Raw genomic sequence first — 26,506 nt, forward strand, 5'->3', positions numbered from 1 at the left:
TTCTAGTAAGCTTCTCAATGATGGATATATTGTTTGTCCATGGATGAACCACACTTCTGAGAAACATCCAACTAAGTCTGCCCCAGACTTTTAGACACCTACATCAAAATCAGCTAAGATGGGGAGAACAAGAGGTCAGTGTACAAGAAAAAGTAAAATGTGTTATTTGGTAATCAAGCTAGTCTTGTTCTCATAAATACATAAGCCACCCTGTGAAAAACTGAACAGGATCAGAGAGTGAACTGAATAGAAACTGTCAAGGGAAAACAAAACAACTTTAAGTGCAGGTCAGAACTACAGAAATAAATGGTATTAAAATTGCAATTAGAGAACAACAAAAAAAGGGCTATAATATTTAGAGTGCTAACACTGGCTACTATGGAGATAAAGAGAGAGGGAAAGTTCAGAAATATTTTTTCAGTATCCAGCCATAGCAGAACATCTTGGGTATATTAAATTACATTTAAAGTGTAGACACCTAGAAAAGTGGTCAGTCTTCTGAGCAATGAATGTGCCCTATTACAAGGTGTAAACCCATCCAGCTGAACTAACACCAATCTCCTTACCTATAGATGAGGATTCTACAACTCAAAATTAAGACCTATTCATGTTTTGGCTGAAACACGGTCAGAGGCTGTAACGCTAAAATCAATGTAGACCTCTTTCAATGTTAAAAATTCTTTTGAACAAATTAGATGGGACATCAGAATTAACCAGGGGTTTAAAAAGATTTTTTGGTGACTTAATAGTGATTTACAAACTTATAAGATAATAGGGGTATAATTCCACAGTGTTCCCACTACCAGAGTTCTATAACCCCATCCCCTTGCAACAGAAACTGCACTAGTTCTCCCAAGGTCACAGATAAAGGTTGACTTAATATCTCTATCTATCTATCTATCTATCTATCTATCTATCTATCTATTTTTGTTTTACTAATTTTTTTATATGGTCCTGCCTTCATTTCCTTTCTAAATGACACTTACACCTATTAATACTTCCAAGTGTCCTTTTTCCTCTTCTCTCTCAGATAAGTGAAACAGTGCCTGGCTTCCTCTGGTGTTCTCCAGATTTGCTTCCCATTCAGTAATGGTATAAAAACAAAGATTCTTGGTAACAGACATTTTGGGTCCTGCTCCTCCTCCTCCTCCTGCTCTTCCTGCTCCTCCTGCTCCTCCTCCTGCCCCTCCTGTCCCTCCTGTTCCTCCTCCTACTTCTCCTGCTCCTCCTGCTCCTCCTTCTCCTCCTGCTCCTTCTCACCCTGCTCCTCCTCCTCCTCCTTTTTTTCCCATTCTAGTGTGAATCCTCTTTGAAGGTATAGGCCATACCCCCAGAGTCCTGAATTTGGAATTTTACATAGGAAACACATAGAGAAATAAACAGGTTCATGAGAGATGACTAATCAACTTCAGATTTGTAGGGCAATGTGCCTCTGAGCTAAGGATTCTGAGGCTGAAGCAGGTCTTGTGGGGACAGAGAGCAATATAGACATGGAATGGTGTTCAAGGATGAGCTGAGGAGACCTACTTATCAAAGAGAAGGCTTTATCAGCAGGGGAAAAATGTATTCGCTTTCTTTGGAAATGTGAAAGTCCTCCCAAGAAAGAAGGTGAGCCAAATATGGAGCTCAAAGATGATGAAAATAGCAAACAATGGCATCCTGGAAGTTTTTTTTTTTTTCCCCTTCTGTTTTCTTTAGTTACATATGGATTATTAATTAACATTTAACTGGTAAATCTCTCATTTTCAAAATATATTGATTTATTTATTTTACCTTTTGTTGCCCTTGTTGTTTCATTGTTGTAGTTATTATTGTTAGAGATGTCATCGTTGTTGGATAGAACAGAGAGAAATGGAGACAGGAGGGGAAGACAGTGGGGGAGAGAAAGATAGATACCTGCAAACCTGCTTCACCGCCTGTGAAGTGACTCCCCTGCAGGTGGGGAGCCAGGGGCTGGAAGTGGGATCCTTACACAGGTCCTTGTGCTTTGTACCACGTGTTCTTAACCCGCTGCGCTACCACCCGACTCCCAAATCTCATTTTTAAGTTAGGAAGAGAAATATTAGTGCTCTATTTTCATTACTCTTGTGTGCAATGTAGGATTTAGTTCTTATGGCCAGTTTTGGCTTCCTGTATGTTTACATACAAGACTGCCAAAATATCTTTTATTAAGGGCTATAAGTAAAATAGATGTGCTCATTTTGATATAACAGCCTTGGGGGTGCTCTGGTTTTCTTAATTTTATGTTTTTATAATTAGGTGTGGGGATAGTATTGATTAAATATATGTATATGCCTTTAAAGGCCAGACTAGCTGGATCAGAATCCCAGTTCTGTCACGTTTTTGCTTCATGACCTTTGGCAAGTTATGTACTCTTGTTGAGACTCAATTTCATCATCAGTCAAATAAGGATAACCATGTCATTTATTTTTTGGAGCACTTGGGTTAGTGGTCTGGGTTACATGAGCTAATATTTGGAATGCTGCTTAACTCATAATACATATTCTATGAGAATTATTGTCAGGCCTTAAAGCCAGCCCCCCCTGCTCTGCTCCATGCTCCATTGCTGACACTGTTGTCCATTTATATAATCATTGTTTTTCCTGAATGATCCCTACCACGTTATCCCCTCAGGGTACTGCTAATTCAGTTAAAACCATTGCAACAGTTGTTAAGGACCCTTCCACCTTCCCAGCATGCCTTTTGCCTCTCTCCACCCCCTTTCCTAGCCATTTCTGTTTCTGACTTGCTACTTCCAGTTTTTACCCTATAAATCTGCTGCGGTTTCACTCTCTTTCTCTTCTGTGTCCCGACCTGGAGAAGGGCTGGCATGCATAGCGGGAGGCGGCCATTTTGCTAGCTCCACGTGGCCTAAACCCACTGTGCTCACACCTGACTCTGACTCTGGGGCATCCACATCAATAAAAGATTTGTATTACCACACCGCCACGAGTTCCTCGTCTCTCTCTCTACCGAAACTAGCCCGGCAAATTATATTATGTTTATGGTGTTGGTTAGTACTTCTTTGACTGGCTTAAGAGAGAGTTCAATGTCACAGGTTTGACAATTAGAATGAAACCATAGCTTTTTTGGTCTGATTTATTTATTATTACTTTAAAATTTTTAAAAATATTTATTTTGGACAGAGTGATCGAAAGGTAAGGAGGTAATAGGAAGAAAGAGAGTGAGAGAGAGAGACAGGTACCTACATCACTGTTTCACTGCTCATGAAACTCCCCCCTGCTGATGGGGGGACAGGAGCTTGAATCTAGATCTTTTTGCACTGCAGTCTGTGCACTCAACCAAATATGCCACCACCTGGACCTTAATTATTTATTTTTAAAAATTTATTTATTCGACAGAGACAGAAAAATTGAGAGGGGAGGGTAAAACAAGAAGAGGAAAGAGAGACACCTGCAGCTCTGCTTCACTACTTGTGAATCTTCTCTCCTGCCAGTGGGGACTAGGGACTTGAACCCAGGTCCTTGCACATGGTAACATGTGTTCTCAACCAAATGTGTCACTGCATACCCCCTTTCTTTGTCTGATTTATATAGAAACATTTCATGAAGGAAATAAATATGCCAGTTGACTTTTCTACAGACAGGAAGTAACATACCAGTAAGTCTGGAACTGATATTGCCTGACCCCCCAAAAACATACTAAAGAATTGTTAGAACCCAATTACAGAAGCGTGGGCAGAAATTCTAAAGAAAGCTCCAGGAAAGTCACCTGAAAATTAGAGCTGTAGCAGCAAATGAAGTATTACATGCAATAACCACAAAGGTGCTCCTCTTAGCTTGCAAGAGAAATGACAATGAAAGAGAATCAGTTCCTTTCACTACAACTGGCCATCAGAAGTGCTTGACAAATGATGTGTCAAGTGATGACATCATTTGGAAGATAGCTGTTTCAGCATGAAACAGAATGCAAGCTGGCAGCTTGCTCAATCACAAATTATAATTTCCTCCTTGGAGGCAAATTAGAAATAAAGATGATTATAAAACTGGTTGCTTCAAAATAAGATTTTTTCCCATGTACTCACGAACAAATCATCACATTTAACTAGTTAGAAATTCATCAAGTTGAAGTTCAAACTGCTTACAGTTTTGTGAGTTCTTTAAGAATTAGTGAACTGATGCATATGTTGCAAATTAGCTGGACAAAAGCAATTGGTGATTTGGAAAGGATGTTCAGGTAAGAAAAATGAGGTATAAAAACATGCTAGACAAATTAGGACAGGCGCTATTGGATAGCAATTAAGAAATAGGGAGTTGAGCAGGTAGCACAGCAAGTTAAGCGCATGTGGCAAAAAGCGCAATGACCGACATAAGGATCCCAGTTCGAGCCCCGGCTCCCCACCTGCAGGGGAGTCACTTCACAGGTGGTGAAGCAAGTCTGCAGGTGTCTATCTTTCTCTCCCCCTCTGTCTTCCCCTCCTCTCTCCATTTCTCTGTCCAATCTAGCAATGACGACATCAATAACAATAATAACTACAATAAAACAATAAGGGTGACAAGAGGGAATAAATACTAAAAAAAAAAAAAAAGAAATCTGGCTTAATTGAAAGGAAAGGAACATATTCAAAAACACTCTCTGGAGTAAGTATGGTTATTCTTCAAACATTAACCCTACATTATAGAACTTTAGCTTCTTGACTTTTGATTCAATGCAAAAGAATAATTTTTATTTTAAGCTCTTAAACTGAATAACTTGATGGACAAACTAACAGGAAAATTTAGTTGTGAAGTATTTGATACTTCTAGAGAAAATGAATATAAAATAGTTCAATCAAAAAAATTCCTTTCTGTAGTTTAGCAATAAGGACAAGCTATTTTTAATGGGACTAGATTAACAAATGTTACTACATGAGAAGCCATTAGGAAGGAGAGAGTATTTGATGTTTTGAGGTCTGTATGCAGCGAAAGAGAATTACAATTCTCTCTTCACTACCTCCAGCATGTACAGATCTTGCTGTTTCAGTGTAGCAAAACTGCTTGTAAATTTTCAGGGGAAGGAGGGACTCTATTCTACACTGAAACAGAATTATAAAAATGGTCTATGGCAACAGAGACACACATTGTGTAAGGAAAAGTGTTCTATTATATTGTTAAAAAAAAAAGGAATCCTTAGTTTAAAAACTCTTCCATGGCATGAACATGATTTTTATAAGCTCAATAAATTATTTTAATGTAGATGAGATTTAAATAAATGAATTCAATCATACGTGGATGAAAACATGACACTTAATATAGAACATATTTGAAGAACAGCATTAATAATGTCAAGTAATCTTACATCTAATGAAAGATTATTAAACATGTCCTATTTAGGAAAAGACTCCTTATTGAATGTGTTGAATACTTACGAATCCACGTGGTTTTCAAATGAGAGGAGAATTGGAAAAGGCGAAGTCTTAAATGCACACTCAGCAATTGCTTCTATCACTTCCTAGAAATGAGAATACACATATATTCAACATGCCAGAATTATAATGTGTATAAGTTTTCTTGGTGGTTGCACCCACTGGTATGGCAATTATAATTTTTATCTACAGAAACATAAATTGACTTTGACTAGAAGGGATGGTGAAAGCTGCTGGACTATACATTTTCTGACATTTGATTTAGCAAGGTGAAAAGACTGGATTTTAGTGGAAGGGGAGGAAATGGAAGAATAATTGCTCTATTTGCTAATTTTATAATGAAAAAAATTAATCACATTTTTAAAACACTGAAGAAGACAAATTCACCCTCTAAACAAAACCAAAGTTAGTGTTTGGCTATATTTACTTCTTGTTTGTTTTTCTAGTATTTGTAGAAGCTAATATTTAGCTTCTACAATAGCAAATACTGATATTTTTCACACTGCTATTGACATGTAATTCATCCATTTGAAGTGCACAATTGAATGACTTTTATTCCTGTAATGGTGCTACAGCCATTGCTTCATGTAAGTAAGGCCATTTAAGTGACCTCAAAAAGAAACTAGGCACCTATTAGCAATCACTCGGCAAACTTCCACTTCCAGCACACACACCTAATCCAGGTAGCTACTAATTTGCCTTGTGTTCCCAGAGATTTGCCTCTTCCAAACATTTCATACAAATGAAACCATACAATATATGGTTTTGTGTCTGACATCCTTCACATAGCAAGCTTTCAAGATTCATGCATATTGTCGCAGATATCAATATTATAAAAAGAATCAATCAATTTAAGAGCTACCATTCAATTAATCCTACAAAGAACACTTCCATATTCTCCCAATATTTGTATTTCTTTTGGGGAATGAATACTAGGAAAGGACATAGCTTAATTAAAGAATATGCATAATTTTATAGTCTCCTACGCTTTTCCAAATTACTTTAGTGTTAAGATTGTCTAGAGTAAGATATTAAAGACCAGGTTTCAATGCATATTCACCAGCTTTGGCCACTACTACTATTATTTTGAATTATTTTCTTTTTTAGAAGAGAAATGAGGTCTTGTATATATGTGATTTCACTGTTCCTGGACTAACATTTTCACTCAGAGAGATAGAGATAGAGAAGAGACAGACCAAAGAACCAGAACCTTAGTGATTCTATGTAGTGCTGGGGCTTAAAAATGGGCCACACTCTATGGCAATGCATGAACCCTACCCACTGAGCCATCTCTGCCTCTCAAACTATTCTTTCCAATTGAACAGGTACTAAGGTGTGATCTCATTTTTTAAATTAAAACATTGTCAGTATTATTCTGATTTCATATAATCACATACTTTCTTTTTAATTGCATTTATGTTTATGTATTGTTTTTGTTTTAATTAGAAATTTCTGCTCTGCTTACTTATGTCTGAACTTTTCCCATTATCTTTCTACCTTCTTAAACAATACATGGATTTCTTAACATCCAAGCTAGAAAGTTATTTCCCTGGTTCCAGGGTATAAATAAGGCTTTCTAATTCTGTACTACATTTGCATATGTCCTTGTCCTCTAAGAAGGATTTGCCTGTGTGGAGCAAAATAATCATTCTCACTATTTCTTAGAAGTGAATTCACAGATTGCCTGGAATACATTTCAGTCTAGTTTTCATGACAGTTGATGTTATCAAAAATAAAGTGCACTATAAATAGTAAGCAACACTAAAATTTCATAGCCTTTATTTTGATTTATTTGAGCACAGAATTTGGATTCAAATAGGGTTGTGTTTGAACCCTACTTCTTAGATTTACAAACTGTGTGACCTTGGGGAGAAAAAATTGTGTTTTTCTTGCTGACTAATCAACCTCACTTCACAAACCTGTTGTGAAGATGCAGTGAGAATGTAAAGGAGCTAACTCATGTTGGGCATATTGTCTTAAATCAAATGAGGTCATTTACATTGCTGGATGCTCCCTCCATCCTCACCCTAAACCTTAACCTCTTACTAATACAAAGACCACTATTAAATGAACATTCATTATATCCAAGCCATATATCCTGTAAGCATCCTAGATGGAAAATATCATTTTCCATTTTATATACAAAAATGAAGGCCCAAGAGGCTTAAATGATTTGCTCAACGTAGTAGAGAGGAATAACTAAGAAAACTCAAGAGATGGGGCCAGGTGGTGGTGCACCTGGTTGAGTGCACATGTTACAGTGCACAAGGACCCAGGTTCGAGCCCCTGGTCCCCACCTGCAAGGGGGATGCTTTTCAAGTGGTGAAGCAGTGTTTCAGGTGTCTCTCAGTCTCTCCTTCTCTATCACCCTCTTCCCTCTCAATTTCTGGCTGTCTATATCCAGTGAATAAAAAATAAAAAAGATAACAAACAACAAAAAAAGAAAACTCAAGAGAGGTTTGTCAGATTCTAGAAGTTATAAAAATGTCACATTAGCAAAATACTCCCTCCATCATTCTGCCAAAAATAGCATACCTCTAGCTCTTAATTTCTTCAATATTAATTTATGTTGTCTTAAAGGGCATGTCTTCCTATACTTATTTTGGTCTATTCTATCACACTAGAATATAAACTTCTTGAGTATATTTTCATTTTTAGAGAGAACCCAGAGCACCATTATGTGATTTTATTTCATGAGGGGGACTGAACACAGAGCCTCAGGCATACAGGGCCTCTCTGAAGCTGTACAATTTCATTGTCTCTAAGAATTATCTTTTTTCTCTACTACTTTGTCCTGAGGACTTAGGAAGTGCAATGATGCTCACTGAAAATGTTTGAATGAATGAATGAACTATTGGAAGTTCTTGCTATAAGAGATGTACATTTCATATAGTTGTGTTCTCATTTATTCTTCTATTCATACTTATCAAGGTCAGCACACTTTTTATTCCCCCCAAACAGCTAGGTAATAAGTATTTTAGTCTTTGTAGGCCATACGGTTTCTGTGACAACTCTTTAGTTTTGTCTCTGTACTACCAAAGCATCCACAGATAATATGTAAAGAAGCATATGTGGCCATATTCCAACTAAAACTAATTTACAGAAATTGAATTTGGTTGGGTCTTTACTGGAATCAGACTTCTGTTTGCAGTAGATAGCTGGCCTCTGAACTATTCTGATCAGTGGTTTAAGAGAAGCTTAAGATGTGACTATAACCAAGACTAAATACAATTAAAAACAATTTGCAGGACACATTGGTGGGGTTATCTATCCATGGAAGTCTGTTGGCATCATGATAGTATCTGGAACCTGATGGCTGAAAAGAGAGTTAACATATAAAGCCAAACAAGTTGTTGACGAATCATGAACCTAAAGGCTAGAATAGTGCAGATGAAGGTTTAGGGTCTCTGTCTTAGAAAAAGCTAGTAGGACTATTTTAGGTATATTCCAAGGGGTTCATGACTTTACTAGTTTTTGTCTATGTCTGACATCTAATATGCAGGTAGACCCAGGTTATTGTCTGGGGAGATGATGCCATGGCTAGAAAAGGGACTAGAAAGCTAGATCAGGGAAGAGAGTAGCTCCCAAACATGAGAAAGGTGTACAAATATTGTTGACTATGAACCCTATCGATTTGATCTAATCTGGGGCCCATATTCAGCTTAGGAGCCTATGTGACCTCCTGGAGCCCGCTTCCCCAGAGCCCCACCCCACTAGGGAAAGACAGATACAGGCTGGGAGTATGGTCGACTTGTCAACACCCATGTTCAGCGGGAAAGCAATCACAGAAGCCAGTCCTTCCATCTTCTGCATCCCATAATGACCCTGGGTCCATACTCCCAGAGGGATAAAGACTAGGAAACCTATCAGGGAAGGGGATAGGATACAGAGTTCTGATGGTGGGAATTGTGTGGAGTTGTACCCCTCTTATCCTATGGCTTTGTCAATGTTTCCTTTTCATAAATTAAAAAAAATTCCAATTAAATAAATTTAGGACTCAGGAAATAGCTCACCTAGTTAAGCACATAATTTCCATTGTATAGCCATGGGTCTGAGCTCCAGTACAATATGAAGCACCATGGAAAATACAAGGAAGTTCATACCAAAGTAGTATTGTACTGTCTCTCTACTCTCTGTCATGTCCCCCTCCCCTCACTCCCAAGGAAATAAAAGAATACAAAAATGGTTATAGAAGGCTATTCAGTTATGCCATTACACATACATATGCCAAGGATGTGCTGGCTTGGTTTCCTGGCACTTCAATAAAATTAAAAGAAGGAGATTTAAATATTGGCCTCAATAGCTACATTCATGGCTACAATTTCCAATCAAGGTTGTCATACATTAAAAAAGATCTTTCAATGTAAATGTAAATGCAATATAAATATAATTGGTCTTTACGAACATTTCTAAAGCTGACTGCTGTCTCCTTATATTAGAGAGGATGATTGCAGACTTGATGCAGGCCAATTAGAGCCTGGTCTGAAAAATGAGTGAGAATCTTGCCCTCTCTTTCTTGTGGGTGTTTGCCTTAGACCAAACTTTATCTTTATCTTTTGCCAATGAAGTTCGAGTACTTTTGTTTATCTTCTGCCTCCCTGAGTCTAGTCCTTTCTTCCCATGGTGAGCAGAACTGCTGGTATAAATTGAACTACATTGGCATCCTGGAATTACTAGACTCTTTTATGTCTCCTCTTCAATTTTTCCCACTTCTCCTGCATTCTTATTTCTCAGCTGTGCACTTCTGATTTTTTTTTTTTTTTTAACCAGAGCACTAGTCAGCTCTGGTTTATGGTGGTATGGAGGATTGAACCTGGGACTTGAGAGTCTCAGGCATGAAAATCTGTTTGCATAACCAGTGTGCTATACCCCCACCCGCACTTCTGCTTTTATTCATTTTGCAATGGAGCCTCTAAGCTCAACCATCATACTCTTTTAATCTGCCACATAGTTTTAGCATCTGGACTATTCTTGCTGGTGAAGTAGAATCAGGGGCTGTGTGTGAAGGCTATGCACAACTCTATATGGAAGCCTTGCAAATAAGTTATTTCATGCTCATAGTAAGTGCTTATGTAAATAACATCACAACTGTTATATTTGTATAGAGGAAGCTAATGTGTGACTTACAATTTCAATTATAATAACAGTAACTAATATCTATAGAATGAATGCTCACTGCAACATCTGTGTATTCAATATGCTCACTTACAACCATCTAAGAATTAAGCATTATTATTATCATCATCACTGATATTACCATGCCAAAGAGGCTTGGACTGGTAAGGAGGCATCTCTAAGATTTTGCAGTCAGTAAATTGGAGAGATGGTATCAGAACCCTTGTAGTCACACCCAGAGATATATTCTAAACTATATGCTGCCATTTTTCTTTTGCTTCCATTCTCCTTCCTCCTCTCACTGTCCCTATCTTCCCCCTCTCTATCATAACCTTACTGACATCTGAGTATACAAAGAAAACATTTACCACATTGCATTTAACAGTTTTAGTTGGGAGCACCCCCCCAGAAAAAAAAAAGAAAGAAAGAAAGCACCAGAAGTGCCATTGTAGGACAAATACTCATTTATGGATTTAAACTATTTTACGGTTCTGGCTGGTTAGCTTATTGGTTAGAGCATGGTGCTAATAGAATATTTTACATGGTGCACAAGTTATTTCAGGATGAGAAAACTAGTTCTGGGTTTTAAGCTTCATTCCTGCTTATAAAGTTGTCATTAGCAGAAACTGGATATGAAAGTACCCTATTGGGGGAGGGACACAGACATTTGGTGGTGGGAATGGTTTTAATATACACTCCTATGAATTTATAGTCTTACAAATGACTGTTTAATCAATATGAGAGGGGAAAAGTGAATTGAATGTTTGAAACTTTTTGATGCATAGACCATATTTCTGAGCATATATTCCTTCAATCTAAGCACATGAGACTGCAAATTGGTAATCTGACTGAATTTTAACAGTGGGCTTAAATTGTTAATACATTCTAATAGTGACTTTTTTTTCTTGCCTCCAGGGTTATTGCTGGGGTAACATGCCTGCACCAGGAATCCATTGCTCCTGGAGGACATTTTTTTCCCCTTCTTGTTGCCCTTGTTGTTTTATCATTGTTGTTGTTATTGATGTTGTTGTTGTTGGATAGGACAGAGAGAAATGGAGAGAGGAGAGGAGACAGAAAGAGGGAAAGAAAGATAGACACCTGCAGACCTGCTTCACCACTTGTGAAGTGACTCCCCTTGCTGGGAAACTGTGCAGATGCAGTCACATCTACCATGTTGTGCCCTCAGGGCACTGTTGATTCCCCACATAGTTGAAGTGCTTTGGTTACTCCTCCCACTTCCCATTCTCAGGAGAGCTACTCCCATAAAAGCTCTTCTTCTTCTGCACCTCTCTCTCTTGCCAGCCCTTCACTTCGGTGGTTAGATGCAGGGAAGGTTGCTGTGTGAGGCGGCCATTTTTGCTACCTCCACGTGGCCCAAGCCGCTTCTCTCTCACCCAACTCTGAGGTGCCAGCGCAAAAAAGATTTGTGTTCCCTCTTCGCTCCGGATCTCCTCTCTCTCTTTTCCGCAGCACAGCTCGACATCCCCTGAAGGTGGGGTGCTGGGGACTCTAACCAGGATCCCTAAGCTGGTCCTTGCACTTTGCATCATGTGCGCTTAACTCATTGTGCTACTGCCTGACCCCCTCTAATAATGCCTCTTTTTTTTTGAAATATTAAATCACCTATAATCTTAAAACAGGGAGAACAGAAGCAACTGGTGGTGTCACTTTATAAGATTCAGCTATACGTAAATAGCATTACAGGATATATATTATGGTGAGGTCTTGTTTGACACAGCAAATCCTAACAAAGGGATTTTCAAAATCAACCCAATTGCCAAGTAATTTGGTTATAGCAATAACTATCTATTGCCTTCTTAAACCCCAAGACAGCAGGATCCTTCCCCATTCTCTATAAAACCCAGATTTCTCCCAGTCCTGGAACCTCTGGGGTGGGGCTCACTTTCCTGCATGCTTCTCTCAATTCACACCAAATTGATACTGCATCTTCTCATCCTAAACTATTCAATGCAACCAGTACCATCTTGGCATGTTTCACTTTGGACTGTTTCCAGAGATGTCAGGTGTGGAATATCAACCCTCCAGCTTCATTACTCTGGTGACACCTTTCCTACCTCATAGAACTCTTTGGTCCCATTTTGCGTGGTACACTTCCTAACAAAGCCTCAAAACCTAGATATAAACCAGGATCCATGAGATAGGGCATAAGTACACATGTATCCATAAGGTAGAGTACCCAGTCAGATAGTTTCTACTTAGACCTAGATACCCTCCTCACCTACTACCTAACTCACTTCCCTCAATCACTCCAAGGCTAACTTGATAACCTTGTCAGACAAAGTAAGAACTACAAAAGATGGATAAGGGTAAGAGACCATCATACTTTAATGATGATTCTTTAGTCACTACCAGGCCACCCCATCACCTGAAGCCCTAGTCAGGAAGTCCTGGGATTCCCACACAGCCATGATGAGCCTTGACCTCTAAGAGATCCCTCTCTCCACAGCCACTGGTCATCTCCATCAGGAACAACATAATGGACCCTTTCATGGGACCCTATAGGACTTTGCTCTCAATGTGGATCAGTGATGGTAGGGACTATTCCACTCTATAAAAGGAAGTTGGGCAACATACTCTACCACTCAAGGAAAATGGGTCCTGAACTTAGTGTAGCCTGGAATGTTCCTAACTGTGACCACAGAATGTGAGCTCAGACCTACAGGGATGCAGAGATGTAACACAGGCTCCTCTGACAAATGTGGGCCCCAGGTCGATAGGGTTTGTAGTTAACAATATTTATATGCTTTTCTCATATTTGGAAGCTTCCCTGATCCAGCTTTCTAGTCCTTTTTCCAATTCTGACACCACCTCCCTAGACAATACCTTTGGTTCACGTGCATATTAGCTGCCAGGCTCAGGCAAAAACTAATAAAGTCATGGGCCCCTTGGAATATACCTAAAATAGACCTACTAGCTTTTTCCAGAATATAAACCCCTAATCTCATGTGCTATATTCTTGCCTTTAGGTTCCTGATTACTTAACAAATTGTTCGGCTTTATATCTTAACGCTTTTTCAGTCACCAAGCTCCAGATGATATTATGATGCCAACCTGACTTTCCTGGGTAGAAGACCCCACCAATGTGTCCTGGAGCCCTGCCTCCCCAGAGCCTTGCCCCACTAGGGAAAAACAGAAACAGGTTGGGTGTATGGGTTAACCTACCAAAGCCCCTGTTCAGCAGAGAAGCAATTACAGAAGACAGACCTTCTACCTTCTGTACCTCATAATATGATTCTGGGTCCATACTCCCAGAGGGATAAAGAATAGGAAAGCTTTCAAGGGAAGGGATGGGACATCGAGTTCTGGTGGTGGGAATTTTGTGGAACTGTACCCCTCTTCCCCTATGGTCTTTTCAATATTTCCATTTTATTTTTAATTTTTTAATTTAAAAAAATTAAAAAAGGAATCAAAGAAATAGAAATAGAAAGTACGTTACTACTTAATTGCTCCTTATTAAGCAAAACTGTTTTACACGGAGTTATAACACTAGAGTCAATAATTTATAAACCATATGGCTCAATTACTAACCTCCAGTGGGAAAAACTGCCCTTGAAATCCTTTATCTTTGACAGACAACAGCAGGGAAAATTTAGATTTTCATTTTATATGAGCATTTATGCAGCTGTAAATTTGTATGCTAAATTATTATTCCTACAAATGAAGCTTTATTTTCAGAAATGCATGACTTAGTGACTCAAATGTATTGTATTTTCATTGTATATTTGATCATATTATCAAGTTTTCCACCTAGTGCAATTAGTAGTTATAAAGGATTCTGCCTGAGAAGAGAAAAACGCACTGCCTAGGGATAGGCTATGCAGGTGGGTGACAGTGGAGTGGGGCTGAGAGAGGGAGGAAATAGATGGAGTGGGAGCAGAGAGAATGAAGACCAAGTGCAAATTACTATGCCATGACTACTAGCAAGTCCAAGGCAGTGAGAAAAAGGAACAAATAAAAAGTGACAGGGAAAAATAATAAACAAAAATAGAAGGCACATTAATAATAATAATAATTAAAAATCCTCATGAAGTGGTTGAATTATAGCATGTCCGGTTTCTACAAAATAACCTATTACTTACTGTGTGCCATACGGTAAATATACAGTAAATGGCAGTAGGAACTTTGGATTTCAGGAGCTACCACACAAGAGGTTTCCAGATTGCATAGGAAGAACAGATAAACTGTGTCATAAAAATAATAAACTGGGAGTCCGGCGGTAGCGCAGCGGGTCAAGCACACGTGGCACCAAGTGCAAGGACGGGCTTAAGGATCCCTGTCTCTGCTCTCCACCTGCAGGGGAGTCGCTTCATAGGCGGTGAAGCAGGTCTGCAGGTGTCTATCTTTCTCTCCCCATTTCTGTCTTCCCTTCCTCTTTCCATTTCTCTCTGTCCTATTTAACAACGATGACATCAATAACAACAGCAATAACTACAACAACAATAAAAAAAACAAGGTCAACAAAAGGGAAAATAAATAAATATAAAAAATAAAATAATAAACTTCTGTTGGCATATTGAACCAAAGTAAAAGATTCTGGGGTTGGAGTAGGGAGGGTTCAGGTCCTGGAACATGATAGCAGAGGAGAACCTAGTGGGGGTTGAAGTTATGTAGAAAACTGGGAAATGTCATGCATGTACAAACTATTGTATTTTACTGTTGAGTCTAAACCATTAATCCCCCAATAAAGAAATTTAAAAAATTAAAATTAAATTAAACAAAGTATTTTTAGATAAATTTTGAAAAATAATATTTCTAGTCCTAAAATTTTTCATCAACAATATTTCTTTTTTTTCTTTTCAGATTTTATTGCAGAATTTATTCTCTAGAAAGCTTTGCTTTAATCAAGTTTTAAAATGTAATTTATTGATCTTGACACATTCAGTTGTAATTACAATTCTTTATAAATATTATAGTATTTTTCTTTTAAATATTCAGTTTTCATAAGGGCTTATAGGGTAGCAACTTGGTAATTGGATTCTCGGTTCTAGCCCTACCTATGTCCACGACCTGAGGCAATAAACTCTTGTTTCTGTATATTTGTCTATATAACGGATTGTAATTTCTACTCCTCAGACTCATCTCAGGACAGTGAGTTTAGAGAAGTTCTCTTCAGGCAGAGGAAGCAGTAGTCTGGGCTAGATTTAGTCTTTTAGTCTTAGAATTTGCCCGCAAGTATGTGGATATGGATAAACTGTGCTTTCAGAGGCCAGGGATAGCTAGTCATTCAATCTGTGACTCTGGGATCACAGATGCAATTGAAGAACCACTTGTACAGTTAAGTGCACAGGGAGAGTCACTCTAAGCTGACTTGGTGGCTGAGGCCAAGAAGCCAGTTCTCAGCATAAAATAAATATGTCTTTGAATGTGCTTGGTGTTTATTTAAACTCTTTTGCTCCTCCTGCTTACCCTCAGGGAACTAACTCAAACTAACTTTAGGATTTAAATTTTTAAAGAAAATATAATTGTTCCTCATGTGGAGTCTGAGTGGGCAAAGGGTAGGCGGACTCTCTTGGCAGTGGGTCAGTGCACAAGGTCAAGTCTTACGACTAAGAAACAGCTCTATGAGGAAAAAGCATGCTCTTACAGCTGGAAAAATTACTGAATTGCTAGAGTGTAGGATGTATAGGCTCCCAGTCTGAACCACAACACTGCATGTACCTTAGTGGTGTTGTGACTTTTCTCTCTCATGTGAAATTCTCTATTTTATATATTAATGAAATCGCACTTTTTGAAAATGGCATTCCATTCCGTCTCCCTTTGAAGTATTATCTTCATTCATTAAGACACATGAATCTATAGTGCAGTCACCCCACAGGAGTCATCTGTTCCCTACCCCACCTCATTTTTTTCTTATAAAACCCCACCAGCTTAGGGTGGTATTTTTATTAGGTCCAGGATATTATGCATATATGACTTCACCATTATGAGTCACTTTTTTTTTTTTTAAAGAGAGAGAGAGAAAACACAATTTCCTCCAGTGCCTTAGCATGGTCTACTACTATACTCAAACCTGGGCTTTGTGCATGGCAAGGTACAAAATTTACTGGGTAAGCTGTCTCTGTCCCGTATAGTTTATCTCTTTATCTTAGAGTCTTAGACAGCTAACAAGGGACAACAGCAGAAGCTGAGAGGGGTGTGTGTGTGTGGGAGGAATTCTAGAGAAATAAAACAAATACCCATGAACTTTCTGAAGAAAATCAAAAGTCCTAAGAGTGTTCAATTTCAGGAGCACATGAAACTTTCAAAGATTTTTTTTCAAATTAGAATAAAGGTCAACTCTATATTAGACATTGTTGTTAAACTTAGTAAAGAGTAGTATGTTTCTGAAATGATTTCACTATATCCTAGGTTTAATAAATCATGAAAAGACAATTTTTCTAGACATAATAGTGTAAAATATATTTAAAGTACTAATTATAATACCATTGAACACATTTTACTGCTGTCAAAATAGTCCCTTTGATAAAAAAGAAATCCATTTGTCTCAATTAAAACAACATTCTTGTGAAAACTTTGCTTCCCTTTTGCAGCTCTCACAAGTGATTAGTATTTATTTTCTCATAATAAATATGAGAAAATATTTAGTGCCTCAGTGCCTCAAAGTTAAAAGCTAGAGACTGGGGCCTGTAACATGACAACCTGCTCTAGAAGTTGTCTCTAGTTCTTCTCCAATGATTCCGTTCCAAAATGGTGAGAAGTCGGAGTCAGTGAAGAGAACATGCTCCCTAAAATTCTAAAATTCAAACATCCTTTTTTTTATAGTTAACTTTATAGTTAGTGAGGGCTCCAGGCTCCCTCTAAAAGTTCCAAGCTCCTAGGGACGCATGTTTGCAACGGGTATTGGGTATAAAGAAAGCTGAGATTTTGTTGCTTGAATATCCCTAAGAGTGAATCTAAAGCCTTTTAGGTCTATAGTGGAACAACAGGTGAAAAGAGGAGCTGGCCAAGCAAACTCTCATTTCTGAATAGGGGTGATTGGAGCTTCTTCATCAAATCATACTATTAGTTGGGATTTCTAGATAGATTTATTAAGATACCTAACACGAATTATTTATATTTACTGACAACACTTAAGTCATAGTAAAAAGTCTTGTTTATTTGAACCCTTGACCAAAACACTTAACACAAGCTTGAATCTTGCAAGTCCTTTCTAATGCTTTTACTGAGACCTCACAATGCCCCATAACAAGTGTACTCCCTTGCTGCATAAGCCAAAACCCAACCGGATTAAAGATGTGTTCCTAGGAATTTTTTCGCTGAAAGGTTTGTGCCAAAAGTTGCCATACAATAGTCTTTCATTCTAGTATCATAGGAATAAAGAATATCATGTGAATATAAATATGAGCTTATTATGTCCATATATAATTATTGAAAAACAATATATAAACACATTCCATGTAAACAAAAATGTAACAAACATTCTGTATTAGAAAGGAAGCCATTCTGATGGGAATGGGTACTTGAGGTACTTCTGTGGTGCTGATAAGTTTCTAGTTTAAAGAAAAAAGTTTCTATTTCTTGATTTAGATGTAATTATTTTTCATTATTCAATTTATTTTCTTCTTATTGTGCTTGAGGTTATTGACAGAGCTCAGTGTCTGCATGATGAATCCACTGCTCCTGGCAGCCATTTTTTCCTTTCTTCCTCTCCTTCTTCTCTCTTCCTTTCCTTTCCTTTCCTTTCCTTTCCTTTCCTTTCCTTTCCTTTCCTTTCCTTTCCTTTCCTTTCCTTTCCTTTCCTTTCCTTTCCTTTCCTTTCCTTTTCTTCTTTCACTTGATAGGTAAGGGAGAAATTGAGAAGAAACGGAACATAGAGGAGAAAGAAAGACACTTGCAGCCCTGGTTCACCACTCAGGAAGCCTCCTTCCTGCAGGCAGGTACCAAGGACTTGAAACCAGATCCTTGTGCACAATAACATGTGTGCTCAACCAGCTGTGACACTTCCCACTCCTACATGTAGTGTTGTAAATGGATGCTTTTTATTCACTAATTAAAGTATAGAAATAAAATACATGTAATCTTTGCTATTTGTGTTCTGTTTGTTAATGATAAAATGTAAAGAAAAAAGAATGAGTGCTAAACAATAGACAATTGAGTTAATATTTCCTTTCATTCAACAGTTTCCATAGAAGTTGGTTGGCATCAGCAATAACCCTATGCCAACTATCTATCAATAACAAGCTGCTGAATTCTATGCTCTAAGGTTATGAAGTGGGGTTTTCTTTTCTTTTTTCCTTATTGGGGGGGATTAATGGTTTACAATCAGCAACAAAATATAGTAGTTTGTACATGTGCAACATTTCTCAGTTTTCCACACAATAATTCAACTGCCATGAGGTTTTCCTCTGGCATCATATTTTAAGACCTGAAGTGGGATTTTCTATCATAGGAGACTTGACCTCAAGCAGCCACCCTCTTAGCAATATTCATTCATTCTACCTTGAAGGATATCTCAGTCGTCATGGTGAACCCATGAGTGATGACTGGTTCCTCTTCTGCTGTCCGTCCCTTCCAGCAGTCCAGCTCCACACAGCGACAACCAGACAGGAGCACTTGGCGATACATCTCAACAGAGGAGTTTCCAGCCAGCTGGCCAGCTGTAAAATACAAAGAAAACATAGGAAGCAAAGACTGATAGAATCTTTAAAAAAAAAAGTTATTCTACAATGGAAAAGCAGCATTTTATAACTTGAGCAATTGTCATCAGCCTTTCCACTGCCTCAGCTTACAAAAGGGTAATGGCACAATCCCAAATGTAATTGTGACTCCCTGGCAGTGGTTTGAGTGGAAGAGAGAAAAGAAGAATAAGGACATTGTTACAAAAACAGAATTAATGGCATACCATGTGCCAGTTATAATTCTTTGGATTTTTCAAGTATTACCATGTTTAATCTTTACAAAAATGCTTCAGTTTAACTATATTTTCTTAAAATATCTGTTTTTCAGGAATGGGGAGACAGCAAACCACTAGTGCACAGGACTTGCATACTCAAGGTGCAAAACTCACTTCCCAGCACCACCAGCTGGCTGAGTTGAGTACTGCTTCAGTCAAAAACAAACATACGGGAGTTGGGCGGTAGCGCAGCGGGTTAAGTGCATGTGGCGCAAAGTGCAAGGACCAGTTGAAGGATCCCGGTTCAAGTCCCCGGATCCCCACCTGCAGGGGAGTAGTTTCACAGGCAGTGAAGCAGGTTTGCAGGTGTCTATCTTTCTCTCCCCCTCTGTCTTCCCATCCTCTCTCCATTTCTCTCTTTCCTATCCAGAAATGACATCAATAATAACAACAACAATAGTAATTACAATGATAAAACAACAAGGGCAACAAAAAGGGAATAAATAAATAAAATAAATAAAAAAACATACAAAACTTATTTAGAGTAGTTTATTCACTCAAGTCTCTAAAGTTAGTAGATACAATATCTGAGGTTATAAATGTAGGCAGCCTTATACTCCTACTGCCTGACATTTAGGGAGCTAATATTAAGGAGCAATGTTTCTGACATATTTAGCCTCATGTATGTGCAGTTTTACCACTTTGGGCCAAGTTTTGTCAGATACAGAGAAACATACCAAGAAAGACAGAGAGGGAAGAATACCACAGTCATAACAATTCAAGAGTCAATACACCACTTTCATTTTTTGTTAACTGGTGGTACACTTTCATGTGGTGTATTGGGGTTGGGTGGTGTGCATGACAGGGCAGATGTACCACCAGGTAAGTGATCCTGTTAGCTGCCTTGATGGGCTATTCTATAAACAAGAAACCTCTTTGCTGTTTTTGCTTAAGGCATACATTCTGAAAAAACTAAATAGTACCTTTATATTAAAAAGTCATTATTTAATTAAGTAGTTATTATTTATTTTTAATTGCCATCAGGTTAATTGTTGTGGCTTGGTCCCTGCACTATGAATCCACTGAAGTCATTTCCCCATTTTTTTGTTCCTTCTCTTTTATTATATGAGACAGAAAGAAATTAAAAGGGGAGGAGGAGATAGAGAGGGAGAGAGAACTGCAGACCTGCTTCACTACTTATGAAGCTTTTCCCCTGCAGGTGAGGTGTGGGGGCTTGAACCTGGGTCATTGTGCATGATAATGTGTGTCCTGAACCAGTGTGCCATTGCTCAACTCCCAACAATCTCTTTTTAAATGAGACTCCTTCTTATTCCTTTAACAAATGAAATGTAAAATTAAACTCTAATCATTACAAATATCATTGAAAGAAAGTAAACAACTGAATAAAATGCATGATGAAGAAATGTCATACTTCAAATTGTTAGTGGCATTGTTCGCCCCAATGGCCTATAGGTAAACAGCCTTTCAAAATTCTGATTTTTTTCCCCACAAATTGACCCCCCCTAAAAGTCATTTAGAAAAGTAACAAAGTCCGAAGAGTCAAACCTACCTTGAAAAATAAAAACACAGATGAAAGATTCACACTTCTCAACATTGTAACTTAATTAAAAACTACAGTAATCAAGACAGTAGTTTACTATCATAATGAGATGTAAAAATAATAGTAATAGAGAGGATATGTGGTGGTGAACCCACTTGAGCACACATGTTGTCGTGTGTATGGACCCAGGTTCAAGTCACGATTCCCTACATGAAGAGTGGAAGCTTCATGAGTGGTGAAACAATGCTGCAGCCCTATCTATCATCTATCTATCTATCTATCTATCTATCTATCTATCTATCTATCTATCTATCTACCATTTTTCTCTTCCCTCTCAATTTCTTTCTATCCTAACAATGAAAAAAAGAAAAGGGGAAAAAAAGTAAATAGTAGCCGTCAGGAGCAATGGATTATTTCTGCAACTACCAAGACTTAGCAATAGCCCCGAGAACAATAGTTAAAAAACACATGAAGAGGTGGGGCTATGAAGCAGCAGCACTGTGTTTCTCTCCTCTCTTCTCCCAGGTCAACTAGGAATTCCAAAGGAGACCACCTAGGACTGCAACAAGACAGGACTAGAACGACTTCAGGAACCCACCAAATCACTAGTAAGTGCAAACACGTGTGGCTTGTGGACAGAGAGGGGCCTAGGAAGAGATTAAGTGGCTGGTAACAGTCTGGCAGTTTACCAGTTGAGACACCGCCTCCAGTCTGTTTCACCAACAATGGGACTGCTGAAGGGAGGAGAGGACACCCCTGAGACTCACCAAATGCAACTGTAAGTCTCCATTGCTGCTGCACTCAGAAGCTGGAGCAGCGGCAGGGAGGCTCTGTGCTGACACCAGGGGACAGAGAACTAACCAGGAAACCCCAGAGAAGATCTATAACTCAGTAGCCTAGTGGTAGGGCTGTGAGAGTCTCTTTGCATAACCACTGGATTATCTCTGTCACAACCTGCTATATCTCTTGGTCAGGAGTGAGGGATTAAGCTAAGAAGCTTAAATATACTTTAAAAGCCCTCAGGCTCCCATAGCCTATAGGGAAGAAAAAGAACAAAAGAGGCTTTTAAGCCATTGTGCTCCAACTCAAGGATTAAAATACTATTGAAACAACTGTTAATTTCCACAACTGTGAACACTTTAATTACCTAACTTAGACACAAGTCAATCCAGACAAGAGTAATCAGTAATTTGAAAAGTACTGAGAGAGGGACCTCATAGAATACTATATAAAATGATTAAACCAACAAGAAGAAATACTGGAGAAATGAACCAGGGCAAGTGTCCAGCTAATAGTCCCCAAAGGTTGAAGCACAAAATAATGAGTTCAGCATCCAAACACTAGTTAAAGAAGTAGTCACAGGAGTGAGTAAAGAGTTTGAAAGAATTGTCATCAGAAACGCAGAAACAACAAGTGAGACCCTGGAAGAAAACACTAATTATTCTCAAGGTTATTAGAGAGCAGAAAGTAGAAATTGCTGAGGTAAGAAGACAACTAGCTGAACAAGCTAAAACAGTATCAGAACAGGCTAACAAAATAGATGGAACTCCAGAAAACAGTGGAGGGGAAGGAGAATAGAATACATGAGGCTGATTAGCAAGATGAGGATGAACTAGAGACAACTAAAAAAGAAGTAAGAGATCTCAAAATGAGATTAAGAGATATTAAAAACAACAAAAGAGACCTATAGGATGAGTTCAAAAGAAATAATATATGCATTATTGGCTTACCAGAAAGTAGGAGAGGGAGTGGAAGAAAGCATTATTTAGGACATAATAGCTGAGAACTTCTCTAGTCTAGTCTAGATAACATCAAAGACATAAAGGTTCAAGAAGCCCAGAGGGTCCCAAACAGAATTAACCCAGATTTAAAGACACCAAGACACATCATATTTAGAAGGGAAAGGAATAAGGATAAAAAAAAAAAAAGGATCCTGAATGCTGCAAGAGAAAAACAGAGTCACCTACAAAGGAAAACCCAACAGATTAGCAGCATACTTCTCCACACAAACACTACAGGCCAGAAGAGAATGGCAAGATATCTATTGAGTGCTCAACGAGAAAGGCTTTCAACCATGGCTATTGTATCCTGCTAGACTGTCATTCAGACTAGATGGAGGCATAAAAACCTTCTCAGACAAGCAACAGTTGAAAGAATCAACTATCACCAAGCCTGCCCTGAAAGAAGTTCTGAAAGGTCTCCTATGAACAGTCAGACCACCATAAATAGGCCCTATATCAGAACACTCTAAAAATCTACAAGAGTGGCATTAAAATAGCTTCAATATTTGATATCAATAAATGTCAATGGCCTGAATTCACCTATTAAAAGGCACTGAGTAGGAATATGGATCAGAAAACACAACCCAACAATATGCTGTCTATATGAAACCCACCTAACTCAACAAGACAAATACAGACTCAAAATGAAAGGATGGAAAACTATCATACAAGCCAATGGCCCACAAAAAAGGGCAAGAACAGCTATTGTCTTATCTGATATGATTCTTCTTCTAGCGTTTGCCATCTGATATGATAGACTTTAAAATCAATAAAATTTAAAAAGATAGGGATGGACATTACTTAATACTCAGAGGATCAGTTAATCAAGAGGACTTCACAATTATTAACATCTATGCACCCAATGAGAAGCCACTTAAATACATCAAATATCTACTGAAAGAGCTACAGCAATATATTAACAGCAACACAGTCATAGTAGGGGACTTCAACACCCCACTCTCTCAACTTGACAGATCATCCAGGCAGATAATCAATAAAGATACGAGGGAGATAAATGAGGAGATAGATAAACTAGAACTATTGGACATTTTCAGAGTCATTCATCCCAAGAAACTAGAATACACATTTTACTCAAGTCCACATGGGTCATTCTCAAGGATAGACCATATGTTAGGCCACAAAGACAGCATCAGCAAATTCAAGAGCATTGACATCATCCCAAGCATCTTCTCAGACCACAGTGGAATTAAACTAACACTTAACAATCAACAAAAGATTAGTAATAGTCCCCAAATGTGGAAACTCAACAGTACACTACTTAACAACTACTGGGTCAAAGAGAAAATCAAGGAAGAAATAAAAATGTTTTGCAAGTTCAATGAAAATGAAGACACAAGCTATCAAAATATTTGAGAAACAGCTAAGGCACTGAGAGGGAAGTTCATATAGCCATCAAAGCACGGATTAGACATTAAGAAAAAGTACAAACAGCCTGATTGCACATCTTAAATACCTAGAAGAAGAACAAAAGAACCTAAAGCAACCAGAATGACAGAAATAACTAAAGTTAAGGCAGAAAATAATAACACTGAAAATAAGAAAGCCATACAAAATATCAACGAAAGTAAATGTTGGTTCTTAGAAAGAGTGAACAAAATCGACAAACCTTTAGCCAGACTCACAAAACCAAAAAGGGAGAAGACCCAAATAAATTGGATCATAAATGAAAGAGGAGATATTACAACAAACACTGCAAAAAACTCAACATATCATGTGAGGCTTCTATGAACAACTATATGCCACCAACCTAGAGAACCTGGAAGGAATGTATGATTTCCTAGATACCTACGAACTTCCAAAATTCAGTAAAGAGGAACTAGATAACATGAACAGGCCCATCACAGCTAATGAAATTGAAACAGTTATCAAGAACTTTCCCTAAAACAAAAGTCCTGGACCAGATAATTTTACATATGAATTCTACAAAACCTTTAAAGATGAACTAATACATCTACTTTTAAAAGTCTTCCAGAAGATTGATGACACTGGAATGCTCCCTTCCAGCTGCTATGAAGCCAACATCAGTTTGATACCAAAAGCAGACAGGGACACAACCAAAAAAGAAAACTATAGACCAATATCTCTGATGATCATAGATGTTAAAATATTGAACAAAATTCTGGCCAACAGCATACAGCAGTATATTTAAAAGACTGTTCATCATGACCAAGTGGGGTTTATCCCAGGGATACAAGAATGGTTTAATATACGTAAATCAATCAGTGTGACAGGGGATGGGATACAGATTTCTGGTGGTGGGAATTGTGTGGAGTTGTACCCCTCTTATCCTATGGTTTTATCAGTGTTTCCTTTCTATAAATAAATAAAAATTAAAAAAAAGAAAGGCAAAGATAAAGGTCATCAAATGTTATCAAATTAACTCACTGGGATAGTGAGCCTGCTTGCCATGCAAGCGGCCCAGGTTGAAGTCTGGCCCCCACTTTGCTGAGGGAAGCTTTAGTACTGTACTATCTTTCCTTTCCTCCTTTGTCTGTCTGACTTTTTGTTTCTATCTGAAAAAGCCATTGTGACAACAACAAAAGGAGAAGGAAAGAAAGGAAGAAAGAAAGAAAGAAAGAAAGAGAGGGAGGGAGGGAGGGAAAGGAGGGGGAAGAAGGAGGAAAGAAGGAAGGAATAGGAGAAAGGAAAAGGTAAGTATGCATTTTGGGACATGAATTAAGTCAATGGTTTTATAGACATGACACCAAAATTTATAAGCCATATAGAAAAAAAAGAAAAAATCTGACAACCTTCATCAAAGTTAAAAAACCATGTGGTCAAAACTGAAACAGTCTAGTAAAGTGATGAGATGAGAATTATAATTATCAATGGATTTAAAAGCCTAAGAGTAGAAGTGGAAGCCAATATTTGTTTGTTTTATTTTTTCCTGTCAAGGTTTTGTTGAGGATATATGTCTGCATGCTTCTACCATTTCCCAGAACAATGTGCTTTTCCCCCCTTTTTTCCCCAGAGACTGATATAGAAGCAGAGTAGAAAAATAGGAGAGACACCAAAGCACTATTCTCACCACTCATGAAGATTCCACTTATATGGTGATCTCATGTGGTAACCAGGGACTCAAACTGAGTTCCTTAAGCATGTTGTGAAGTGTGTACTCTACTGGGTAAACAATCTCTAGGTCCTTAAGATTTCTTAATAAATTATTTTAAAAGATTATTTATATTAACTGTTAAGACAGAACACCTCACCACACAAATGGAATTCTCTGGTTTTCCATTGGAGACTTTCTCTTCTGTATAAATCTCCTTTTAGGCTTTCACACCTATCTCTTTCTCTCCCTCTCTCTTTCTCTCTCTCTCTAATTTACATGGTTTGTAATTTCTTCTCCTTTTCTGTCCTTACTTTCTCCCAATAAATGCTTATCTTTTCCCTGAAAAAAATCTTATTTCCAAAAATGATTAAAGGGTAACATACTGATGACAACCATTAAAATGGCTTTAACAAAGAGAAGCTCTACTTGGTGGAGACACAGCCAAGGAGTGTGGGGCTATATCTATTCTCAAATATATTTATATGTATGGCATATCACCCAATATAATCATACCAAAGGTATGATCCTATAGAAGCATGACTTCCTTGGGGTCCTAATAAATTCAATGAAAGGCTGATTAAGTAGGTTTGCTTAATCACTTTTCTCTATCGAAAAACTAGGACATTTTAAAAACACAAATGTTGTAGATATGCAGAAAAGAAATGCTGAGAAAACAATCTACAAAGACCCTGAAGCTATATAATCAATTAACCATGTAAAATTGTCTCAAAGTCTGTTATAATAAAGATCTCAGCTT

General features: G+C 38.0%; 1 protein-coding gene across 2 annotated transcripts in view; it reads right to left on the minus strand.

Moving 5' to 3' along the window:
• The window catches only part of PLCB1 (phospholipase C beta 1), an 805,117-nt gene that overhangs the window by 190,227 nt on the left and 588,384 nt on the right, over nt 1–26,506 (minus strand). For both annotated transcript variants that reach the window (XM_060186536.1, XM_060186537.1), the window contains exons 11-12: nt 18,941–19,098; nt 5,369–5,451 (exon numbers count right to left, since the gene is read on the minus strand). In XM_060186536.1, coding sequence (XP_060042519.1) covers nt 5,369–5,451; nt 18,941–19,098 — 241 coding nt within the window. The remainder of the gene's footprint in view (nt 1–5,368; nt 5,452–18,940; nt 19,099–26,506) is intronic.

Source organism: Erinaceus europaeus, chromosome 1, assembly GCF_950295315.1.
Source record: "Erinaceus europaeus chromosome 1, mEriEur2.1, whole genome shotgun sequence".
Taxonomy (NCBI): Eukaryota; Metazoa; Chordata; class Mammalia; order Eulipotyphla; family Erinaceidae; genus Erinaceus; species Erinaceus europaeus.